This window comes from Sciurus carolinensis, chromosome 8 (assembly GCF_902686445.1).
Source record: "Sciurus carolinensis chromosome 8, mSciCar1.2, whole genome shotgun sequence".
Classification (NCBI taxonomy): domain Eukaryota; kingdom Metazoa; phylum Chordata; class Mammalia; order Rodentia; family Sciuridae; genus Sciurus; species Sciurus carolinensis.
Genome location: NC_062220.1, coordinates 117,598,146 through 117,610,881, shown reverse-complemented (window position 1 = coordinate 117,610,881; position 12,736 = coordinate 117,598,146). Strand labels below are relative to the sequence as shown.

General features: G+C 41.0%; 1 gene segment (V, D, J or C); it reads right to left on the bottom strand.

Moving 5' to 3' along the window:
- Positions 1-5,272: 5,272 nt before the first annotated feature.
- LOC124990761 (immunoglobulin lambda variable 9-49-like) lies at positions 5,273-5,779 on the bottom strand. The segment is given in 2 exon segments: positions 5,273-5,598; positions 5,720-5,779. Coding segments are annotated over 2 exon segments (372 nt in total).
- Between the last annotated feature and the right edge of the window lie 6,957 nt (positions 5,780-12,736).

Below are 12,736 nucleotides of genomic sequence, written 5' to 3'. Positions count from 1 at the left end.
ACCAATTTCAAGCAATGAAATAGAAGAGGTCATCAAAAGCCTACCAACAAAGAAAAGTCCAGGACCAGATGGGTTCTCAGCCGAGTTCTACAAAACCTTTAAAGAAGAGCTCATTCCAATACTCCTCAAACTATTCCATGAAATAGAAGAGGAGGGAACCCTACCAAACTCGTTCTATGAAGCCAATATCACCCTGATACCTAAACCAGACAGAGACACATCGAGGAAGGAAAATTTCAGACCAATATCCTTAATGAACATCGATGCAAAAATTCTCAACAAAATTTTAGCAAATCGCATACAAATATATATTAAAAAGATAGTGCACCACGATCAAGTGGGTTTTATCCCAGGGATGCAAGGTTGGTTCAACATTCGGAAATCAATAAATGTCATTCACCATATCAACAGACTTAAAGTTAAGAATCACATGATTATTTCAATAGATGCAGAAAAAGCATTCGATAAAATACAGCATCCCTTCATGCTCAAAACACTAGAAAAAATTGGGGTAGTGGGAACATTCCTAAACATTATAAAGGCCATCTATGCTAAGCCCATGGCTAATATCATTCTAAATGGTGAAAAACTGAAAGCGTTCCCCCTAAAAACTGGAACAAGGCAGGGATGCCCTCTTTCACCACTTCTATTCAACATCGTCCTTGAGACTCTAGCCAGAGCAATTAGACAAACCAAAGAAATTAAAGGGATACGAATAGGAAAAGAAGAACTCAAACTATCCCTGTTCGCTGATGACATGATTATATATTTAGAGGAACCTGGAAATTCCACCAGAAAACTTTTAGAACTCATAAGTGAATTCAGTAAAGTAGCAGGTTACAAGATCAATGCTCATAAATCCAATGCATTTTTATACATAAGTGATGAATCTTCAGAAAGAGAAATTAGGAAAACTACCCCATTCACAATAGCATCGAAAAAAATAAAATACTTGGGAATCAATCTCACAAAAGAGGTGAAAGACCTCTACAATGAGAACTACAGAACACTAAAGAAAGAAATTCAAGAAAACCTTAGAAGATGGAAAGATCTCCCATGTTCCTGGATAGGCAGAATTAATATCGTCAAAATGGCTATACTACCTAAAGTGCTATACAGATTCAATGCAATTCCAATTAAAATCCCAATGATGTACCTTGCAGAAATAGAGCAAGCAATTATGAAATTCATCTGGAAGAATAAAAAACCTAGAATAGCTAAAGCAATCCTCAGTAGCAAGAGCGAAGCAGGGGGTATTGCAATACCAGATCTTCAACTCTACTACAAAGCAATAATAACAAAAACGGCATGGTATTGGTACCAAAATAGACAGGTAGATCAATGGTACAGAATAGAGGACATGGACACAAACCCAAATAAATACAATTTTCTCATACTAGACAAAGGTTCCAACAATATGCAATGGAGAAAAGATAGCCTCTTCAACAAATGGTGCTGGGAAAACTGGAAATCCATATGCAATAGAATGAAATTAAACCCCTATCTCTCACCCTACACAAAACTCAACTCAAAATGGATCAAGGACCTTGGAATCAGAGCAGAGACCCTGCATCTTATAGAAGAAAAAGTAGGTACAAATCTTCAACTTGTTGGCTTAGGATCAGACTTCCTTAACAGGACTCCCATAGCACAAGAAATAAAAGCAAGAATCAACAACTGGGATAGATTCAAACTAAAAAGCTTTCTCTCAGCAAAGGAAACTATCAGAAATGTGAAGAGAGAGCCTACAGAGTGGGAGAATATTTTTGCCAACCATACCTCAGATAGAGCGCTAATTTCCAGAATCTATAAAGAACTCAAAAAACTCTACACGAAGAATACAAATAATCCAATCAACAAATGGGCTAAGGAAATGAACAGACACTTCACAGAAGAAGATGTACAAGTAATCAACAGATATATGAAAAAATGTTCAACATCCCTAGTAATAAGGGAAATGCAAATCAAAACTACCCTAAGATTTCATCTCACCCCAATTAGAATGGCGATTATCAAGAATACAAGCAACAATAGGTGTTGGCGAGGATGTGGTGAAAAAGGAACACTCATACATTGCTGGTGGGGTTGCAAATTAGTGCAGCCACTCTGGAAAGCAGTGTGGAGATTCCTCAGAAAGCTTGGAATGGAAACACCATTTGACCCAGCTATCCCACTCCTTGGCCTCTACCCAAAGGACTTCAAATCAGCATACTACAGAGATACAGCCACATCAATGTTCATTGCTGCTCAATTCACCATAGCCAGATTGTGGAACCAACCTAGATGCCCTTCAGTTGATGAATGGATAAAGAAACTGTGGCATATTTATACAATGGAATATTACTCCACAATGAAGAATGATAAAATTATGGCATTTGTAGGCAAATGGTCGAAATTGGAGAATATCATGCTAAGTGAGATAAGCCAATCTCAAAAAACTAAAGGACGAATGATCTCGCTGATAAGCAGATGAGGACATATAATGGGAGTGGGAGGGGTTAGCATTAGGTTTAGGGTTAGGTTTAGAGTTAGGCTAAGGAGAGCGGTAAGAATGAAGGAAAGAAGGACTGTATAAAGGGAAAAGGGTGGGAGGGGTGGGGGGGAACGGAAAAAAAATGAAACATCATTACCCTATGTAAACGTAAAAAAATAAATAAATAAATAAATAAAAAAAAAAAAAAAGAAAATCGTGCACCACGATCAAGTGGGGTTCATCCCTGGAATGCAAGGATGGTTTAACATCCATAAATCAATAAACGTAATCCATCATGTCAATAGACTTAAGGATAAGAATCATTTGGTTATTTCAATTGATGCAAAAGAAGTGTTCAACAAAATACAATACCCCTTCATGCTCAAAACATTAGAAAAAATAGGGATAGTAGGAACATACCTGAACATTGTAAAGGTTATTTATGCTAAGCCCATGGCCAACGTCATTCTTAATGGAGAAAAACTGAAACCATTCCCTATAAAAATGGGAACAAGACAGGGATGTCCTCTTTCACCACTTCTATTCAACATTGTCCTTGAAACTCTAGCCAGAGCAATTAGGCAGACTAAAGAAATTAAAGGGATACTAATAGGAAAACAGGAACTTAAGCTATCACTATTTGTTGATGGCATGATTCTATATTTAGAGGATCCAAAAACCTCCTCCAGAAAACTTCTAGACCTCATCAATGAATTCAGCAAAATAGCAGGCTATAAAATCAACATGCATAAATCTAAAGCAAATTTATACGCAAGTGATGAAAGAGCTGAAAGGGAAATGAGGAAAACAATTCCATTTGAAATAGCCTCAAAAAAAAAAAAAAAAAAAAACTTGGGAATCAATCTAACCAAAGCGGTAAAAGATCTCTACAATGAAAACTACAAAACATTGAAAAAAGAAATTGAGGAAGACCTGAGAAGATGGAAAGATCTCCCATGTCCTTGAATAGGTAGAATTAATATTGTCAAAATGGCCATACTACCAAAAGTGCTATACAGATTCAATGCAATTCCAATTAAAATCCCAATGATGTACCTTACAGAAATAGAACAAGCAATCATGAAATTCATCTGGAAGAATAAGAAACCCAGAATAGCTAAAGCAATCCTTAGCAGGAAGAATGAAACAGGGGGTATCGCAATACCAGATCTTCAACTGTACTACAAAGCAATAATAACAAAAACGGCATGGTATTGGCACCAAAATAGACAGGTAGATCAATGGTACAGAATAGAGGACATGGACACAAACCCAAATAAATATAATTTTCTCATACTAGACAAAGGTGCCAAAAATATGTAATGGAGAAAAGATAGCCTCTTCAACAAATGGTGCTGGGAAAACTGGAAATCCATATGCAACAGAATGAAACTAAACCCCTATCTCTCACCCTGCACAAAAATCAACTCACAATGGATCACAGACCTTGAAATCAGAGCAGAGACCCTGCATCTTATAGAAGAAAAAGTAGGTCCAAATCTTCAATTTGTTGGCTTAGGATCAGACTTCCTTAACAGGACTCCCATAGCACAAGAAATAAAAGCAAGAATCAATAACTTGGATAGAGTCAAACTAAATAGATTTCTCTCAGCAAAGGAAACTATCAATGCGAAGAGAGAGCCTACAGAGTGGTAGAATATCTTTGCCACTCATACTTCAGATAGAGCGCTAATTTCCAGAATCTATAAAGAACTCAAAAAACTCTACACCAAGAATAGAAATAACCCAATCAACAAATGGGCTAAGGATATGAAAAGACACTTCACAGAAGAAGACCTACAAGCAATCAACAAACATATGAAAAAATGTTCACCATCTTTAGTAATAAGAGAAATGCAAATCAAAACTACCCTAAGATTCCATCTCACCCCAATTAGAATGGCGATTATCAAGAATAAAAGCAACAATAGGTGTTCGTGAGGATGTGGGGAGAAAGGTACACTCATACATTGCTGGTGGGGCTGCAAATTAGTGCAGCCACTCTGGAAAGCAGTGTGGAGATTCCTCAGAAAACTTGGAATGGACCCACCTTTTGACCCAGCTATCCCACACCTTGGCCTATACCCAAAGGACTTAAAATCATCATACTACAGAGATACAGCCACATCAATGTTCATAGCTGCTCAATTCACAATAGCCAGACTGTGGAACCAACCTAGATTTCCTTCAATTGATGGATGGATAAAGAAACTGTGGTATATATATACAATGGAATATTACTCAGCTATAAAGAATAATAAAATTCTGGCATTTGCAGGCAAATGAATGAAATTGGAGAATATCATGCTAAGTGAGATAAGCCTATTTCAAAAATCCAAAGGATGAATGATCTCACTGATAAGCAGATAATGACACATAATGGGGGGTTGGAGGGGGGCAAGAATGGAGGAAGGAAGGACTGTGTAGAGGGAAAAGAGGGGTTGGAGGGGTGGGGGGAAGGAAAAAATAACAGAATGAATCAAACATCATTACCTTATATAAATGTATGATTACGCAAATGGTATGCTGTTACTCCATGTACAAACAGAAACAACATGTATCCCATTTGTTTACAATAAATATAAATTAAAAAAAAAACACTGATAAGAACATCTTTGTATGTGGAGGATATTCAATGTAAATTACATTTATAAAATATCTGGGAAGGTGGAAATGATTAATCATGGTCAGGAGGCTCCTTCTGACCTGCGAGTCAGGACCCTGGGAAGTGAAAGGGTACCAGGGCAGATCAGCCTGCTGGTTTTTGTCTTACTTCCCCTCTGCCTGTGTCACTGTGGGCTACACGTAGTTGCTCCCACTGCCATGGTTTACCCCACAGTGGTAGACACTCTCATCCTGTTCCTGGATGTTCTGGATGGTCAGGTACCGATTCAGGCCAGAGCCTGAGCCTGAGAAGCGATCAGGGATCCCATCCCCCTTGGATCCCACAATGCCACTAGTGCCCACTCGCATCACAAACCGGGGACTCTTCCCTGGGCTTTGCTGGTACCAGTCCACATTGTAACCACTGTAGCCACTGCTGAGGGTGCAGGTGAGTTTGGCTGTTTGTCCCAGGGAGGCTGATGCAGAGGGTGGTTGAGTCAGCACAGGTTGGGAGAGGGAACCTGTAAACACAGACACATCACAGTGGAAGGCAGAGCCAGGGTGCAGGTGTTTGGGGATCTGAGCCAGTGAGGACAGACTCAGGGTAGGGTTCTGCCTTGGAGCACAGAGGTCTGTTCCTACCTGGGCAGTAAGCGAGCATGAAAAGGAGGAAAATAGTCCCGACCATGTTGGACAAGTTTCCTGAGCTCCAGAGCTGGTGTGGGCTGCCCCCAGCCTTTCTTATCCCTTCCCACTGGCCTCAGGGAGGAGCAGCTCATGCAAATGTGCCTCCGCCCACTGCCTCTCACTGTCTGCCCTTCTTCTGGGCCTGGAATGATGCAAGACAAAGCCTGGAGTGTGGTGATGCTTTCATTTGCCTGATGGGCAGAACTGGGAGGAAGCAGGTGCTGGGGCTTCACAGAAGAACACAGTTGCTGAGCCCACATTGGTGACACAGGGTTCACCTCTTCTGTGGCCCCCTATGCAGAGGTGGAGTCCTCTGGGAACGTTTCCATCTGCGAACATACTTCAAGGGTTCCAGAAAAGTGTTCCATGATGTCTCCTGAATTTACATGTAGAAGTTTAGTCTTTGCATGGATTCTAACTCTGCCTTTTTACCTTTTTATTTTAATCGAGAAATACTCATGGAAATGTTTGTGTATCAAGCACTGTTCTCAGATCAATATTACCACTCTTCGTGGCAATTTGAGAGCTTGTGGTTTCCACAAAAAAATTCACCAGGAATCAATAATCCAATATGAAAAGTGCCATGAGAAAGAAGCATAGAGCTGGACGTTCCCTCTGCTTGAGGTCATTTAGGAAAACCAACTCAGAGGGTCATCATTCATTTTTCCTTCATGTTCTATCATCTTGGTGTCCATCTGTCCAGGATGTAAGTTGGCTGAGCTGTGTAAGATACTTGCCCAAAGACATCCATCACCCCAAGTTAGAGTTTACATGACCCTGATCTAATGAATGACATTTTCCCATTGGGCCACTGTGGTAAGGGTATAAGTGGGAATATAGATCTATAATTGAAATGACTACAAATTAAGAGGCTTGAATAAATACAAATTACTTATCTTACATTTGCAGGGGTCAGAAGAGTGACATGGATCTTACTGGCTAACCTCAGGGTTTCACAGGGTTGTGTTGCCTTCTGTGGGCTTCAGGGGAGGAAACTTTCTTCCTGCTTTCTCCAAATTCTAGGGGTCACCCACATTCACAGCTGGTGGTCACTGCTTCCATCTTCAAAGCCAGAAACCCTGAACGGAGACCTTCTCACATAACACCACTCTGGTTACTTCTTCTCACTTTCTCTTCCACTTTTAAGAACCCTCATGATCCCACTGTCTCCAGATAAATTCCAGAATTATGTCTTGACCTTAATGTGAGATGATTGGTAACATTAACTCCACATATAATATGTCATCACTTCATTGTACATCCTAGCATAATCATAGGATCCAGGGATTAATGTGTGCTCATCTTTGGGGCTCATTTTCTGTAATTACACTGCTCTGGCCAGGGGAACTTTTACCTGTTTATGAACTCATTGAAAATATAATAACACATCACCCAAAAGTCACAAGCATATGAAGTTGGGGTTTGTTGTGATTTTACATTACACATATATGATTCTTCATAGCAGATTGGGTAATTTATAATTATATATGATTTCATTATTATGTATATCAGAAAGTCTGTGTTCACACATTTCAAATTCAATATTCTGGTTTTGACTTTTTAGCACCATCTATAACACAGAGTAGGGTTACCTCTCGTTTCCTTATGGTTAATAGCACTGAGTAAATCTTAAAGCCGTCATTCCATGTACTGTGTAATAATCTGCTTATCCTCAGGCTGCAGGTCAGAGATGTACAGAGCACATGTGTACTTGTCCAGGCATCTTTGCTCCAGGCAAGTACCTGGTGACCCCACAACTCTGATACATATCATGAGTCTGAGTAGCATAGAAGACACCAGGAAGGGTTCCCTGTAATCTACTGGTACCATTGTATCTAGGATCTGCTGAAATTGGAGCCACTGTTCTGGGAATAGATGAGTGTGGCAGGTGATTCAGGAGAGGCAAAGATGGAGGGAAGTTGACTCAATACAACTTGGAGAGGGAACATGCAAACACAGATAGGAGTAGGAGATGAGGTAAGGGGAGGAGAAAACTTTCTCATGAGTTCTTAGACTGAGGAGTTGAAGAAAACTAAGAATCGAGACCTGCTGAAGACTGAGGTTCACCTGAGCAGCAATGGAGGAGGTGCAGGATTTGTACAAGTCATAGGGGGCACAGACCCTGATTCTCACATTGGCGCTGGGCTTTTGTAGGTGTCCTTTAATTTTTTACCCTCTGCTAGAGGAGGGTTGTTTATGCAACTGTGTTTCCATCATGGTTGGGCCTTGGTGCCAGAGTGTAGCACACAGTGCAGAGTGAGAAAGAATGAGGCTGCTTTCCTCCTTGGGGGACCCCTGGCAGGAAGCACCTGATGAGATGAGACAGACATAGATCTCTGCTCCAGTGACTCAATCAAGTCAGACAGAGCACAGCTGTTGAGTTCCCATCAGTGAACAGAGGCTCCACTGGCAAATTAGGGATCCTTACAGTGAAAGGTCCTAACTGAACAGTTGTGTGGGGATCAGAAGGTAGTCATACAGCATCCCCTGGTGGTGACAGAACACAAAGGACACCAGTGAAATGCAGAAGATAATAAACTATTTTGAAAATTTATACTCTGATAAAACAGGAAATCTTGAAGACATGGACAAATTTCTAGAGACAAATGACCTACCCAAACTGAATCAGGAGGAAATGTGCTATTTAAACAGATCAATTTCAAGCAATGAAATAGAAGATGCCATCAAAAGCTTACCAACAAAGAAAAGGCCAGGAGCAGACAGATTCTCAGTTGAGTTCTACAACACTGTCAAAGAAGAATTAACAGCAACACTCCTCAAATTATTCCATGAAATGGAAAAGGAGGGAACCCTTTCAATCTCATTCTATGAGGTGAATATCATCCTGATACCAAAATCAGCCAAAGACACATCAAGGAAAGAAAACTTCAACCAATATCCCTGATGAACATAGATGCGAAAATTCTCAATAAAATTCTAGTAAATCGCATACAAAATTATATTAATAAATAGTGCACCACAATCAAGTGGGGTTCATCTCAGGGATGCAAGGTTGGTTCATTATCCATAATCAACATATGGAACTCAATAGATGTAAAGACAAGAATCATATAATTATCTCAAAAGATGCAGAAAAAGCATTTGACAAAATATGGCACCCTCTTTATGTTAAAAACACTAGAAAAACTATGGTGAGTAGGAACAGACCCCAACATTGTAAAAGTCATATATGCTAAACCTAAGGCCAAGATCATTCTAAATGGAGAAATATTGAAAGTGTTCCCTCTAAAACCTGGAACAAGACAAGGATGCCCTCTTTCACCACTTCTATTCTATATAGTTCTGGAAAGCAATTAGATAGATGAAAGAAATGAAAGTTCTATGAACTTTGGTGTCATGTTCCTCTTGGAATTCAGAACCCAGATGGTAGTAGATGGTAGAGGTCATTACATAGTGGAAAATCTAAGTAAAAAATTTCTGAAGATAACTGACTGGAAATTTGAGCAGAAAAGAAATGGACATAGGTTAACCAGCCTGAGAGGACAGTACAGATGTAGGCTACAGGCACAAGACCCACAGGTGCAGTGCTAAGAAGTTCAGGGCAGGGGTTAAACACACATACCTTGTATGCCTCCCTCCCTCCCCCAATTCCACAACCATGACCTACTGTGGTCAGGGAGTTCCCAGATGTCTCTTGGTGATTAGGAGAGATGCTTTACTTTTATTTTGCAAGATCACTAATGAATGGAACCTCGGGGACCTTGGGGACCTCAGCAAAATGATTGCAATGGCTGGCGTTCTGTCTTGGGAGGTCCTAGCCAACAGATTCTGGGGCTGAAGGAAAATAATGGCCTAGGTGAAAGATGCTTCCCACCTCCCTCTGTGGATTACTTAAGACTCACCTTGTGTAGGTCCTCAGAGCAGACAGAGGGTGAAAATAGGAAAAGTAACAAAAAAGGGACAAAAGCAAAAAGAAGAAAAACAACTGACAGCTTCTACATGTAGGTACTCAATAGTTGAATGGAAATACCATTTGTAGTAAAAACTCAATTATATGGTTATATTAAAGAGACTAATGAGGGTAGAGGAAAGAGAAATTCAGGGATGTGACAAGTACAGGAATAAGACTGTGAAGGTTTCCATGGTGGTCTGAGTTCTGGTGACCCTCCTCCCTAGAGATGGACATTGGAGAATGGAAACTGCATCAGAAATATTTCACATGTCTCTAAAACCTAATGGGGAGATTGGTGAAGATCTGACGCTGCCAGAGAGAGACCTGATGGAGGAAAGAGCAGAAGGGAGACAGGAGGGAAGTTCTGAGGGAGGGCATCAGTGAGAGTCCATGAGACTGTGATCCCTGGATGTGTGGGCTGGTATAAAGAGTGGAGGATGTAACTGTGACCAAGGTAATGTCAGTATATCAGGTATAGATGTGTAACCTGCAAGACAAATTTCTCACCTTGTGGAATATGATGATGAAGTTGCTTTGTGGATGAACATGACTGCATTGGTCAGAATTTGAAGTTGCTGAAAATTATCTATTTTTTTTAAATGATCATCTCTAGACAATATAGTCACGAGCCCTTGTCTCTATTTTATCATTCATGGGTGCCTTCCTGATGTGTCCTATTGTGTTTCAGGTTACAGGTATGGCCTATGAGTTTCTGTCTCCTGTTCTTGGACATATCCTGCTGCAGAGGAGTCTATACTACAGGCACCTACACAGAAGCTTCTCAATGAAGGGGAAAGGTCGAAGATCTGTGGACCAAGAGGTTTTTGTATCATTTCCTCAGTATCTGAAATACCATGAGAAATGATAGTTACTTCCACTGACATGAGCTGTAGCACAGTAATAACCAGTCTCATCCTTTGGCTGCAGTCAAGAAATGAGCAAATACCCTGCATTGGATGAGGTATCTTTGGATCCAGAGAATCAGCTTGGGACCCCAGATCACTCTTGCTTAACTGAGTCTGAGTAGTAGCTGAAATGATGCTGGGGACTGAAATGATCCTGGGAGTAGCAGGTTTGTGCTGATACCAGCTTATTTACTAGTCACTAATACTGAAGCCACTACTCAGGGAGCAGGTGAGTCTGGCAGATGCTCCAGAAATTGCAGAGCAAGGGCAGCTGAGTCAACACAGGCTGGGAAAGAGAAACTGCCAACAAAGATAAAAATTGGTGCAGGGGAGAGATCACACTTGAGTTGTTGGGAGTTTGAACCAGAGGAATGAAACTCTAACAGAGAAGCTGACTGAATACTGCTCGGTACCTGAACAGTGAAATAGCAGAAGCAGGAGTAGATGAGTCCAGGCCATGGTTGAGGCAGCACCATAAACCTCACAGTGGTGCTGGGGGCCCCAGTTCTCCTTTCCTTTCCCACCTTCTGGAGAGAAGGGGCTGTTCATGCAAAGGTAAACACCAGTCCCTCTCTGAACCATGGTGCTGGAACTCAACTCACACTGCAGACTCAGGAGAAAGAATTTGTTTTACACCCTGGGGAATCCTAGGAAGAATCACCTGCTGAAAAAATGCCAAGACCCTTATTCAGGGGCTTTGTCAGAATTTCCATCTGTGAGCACAGCACCCAGCAATAAGAGCAAGGCTCCACTGAGTGAATGGTCCTTACGGAATAGCTGTGTAGGGAACACAAGAGAGTTTCACAGTGTCCCCTGCAGGTCTCAGGACACACAGCTTCCCTTGGCCCAGAGATTTGAGAGCCCAGCTGGTTTCTGCAGTATATTAGGTCTCTGCCCCTAGTCACACAAATATGGTCTGGGTCCCAGATAATTTGCTACCAATTCAGTGAGTGTAAATACTATATTTTTCCACTGTCTATGGGCAGTGTAAATATACAATTAAGTGACAATTTATAGTGTTAGCACACTGAGGAAATAAAAATTTCATCACTATTGAAAAACAGTTTAGAATAAGCACACATGACTGGTAAGCTGTTCAACTAATGCAGCTATTCTGAGTAAATAGTTGCATACCAACTACCATAATATAAACTGATGGTTGTTTTGATCTATTTTTTAGCTAATATAATTATTATTTATTATTTAATAAATTGAATTTATTATTTAATACATTGAAGGAAGTACAAGGAAACATCAGGGTTTTAACTGCTGGGCTCATCACATGCCATATTGTATAGAATTAATTCCAGCCTGGCACATACAATTTCTGCCAATCATTTATTTACTTCCTTTATACACTTTATTCAGGGCAAGAACATCTCCTCTGTTGACAATAAGCTCAAAAATTCTTCATTCTTTATGGTCTCACATCTAGACTTTATGTTTGGTTATTGATTCCAGGTGAAATTTTTGTAGAAACGACAGCTCCCCAATCATAGAGAGTCCACCTACAGTAGTTATATTGATCTGAGTATAGAGCTTTCCACAGAATTTCCAGGATTAAAATAAAAAGGTAAAGAGGCAGAGTTAGGATCCATGTGAAGACTAAACTTTTACATTTAATTTTCAGGAAACATCATGGAACACTTTTTGGGGCCCCTTGAGTATGTTCACAGATGGAAACGTTCCCAGAGGACTCCACCTCTGCACAGGGAACCACAGAGGAGGTGAACCCTGTGTCACCAATGTGGGCTCAGCAACTGTGTTCTTCTGTGAAGCCCCAGCACCTGCTTCCTCCCAGTTCTGCCTATCAGGCAAATGAAAGCATCACCACACTCCAGGCTTTGTCTTGCATCATTCCAGGCCCAGAAGAAGGGCAGACAGTGAGAGTCAGTGGACGGAGGCACATTTGCATGAGCTGCTCCTCCCTGAGGCCAGTGGGAAGGGATAAGAAAGGCTGGGGGCAGCCCACACCAGCTCTGGAGCTCAGGAAACTTGTCCAACATGGTCCGAACTCTTTTCCTCCTTATGATGCTTGCTCACAGCCCAGGTAGGAGCAGACCTCTGTGCTCCAAGGCAGAACCCTACCCTGAGTCTGTCCTCACTGGCTCAGATCCCCAAACACCTGCACCCTGGCTCTGCCTTCCACTGTGA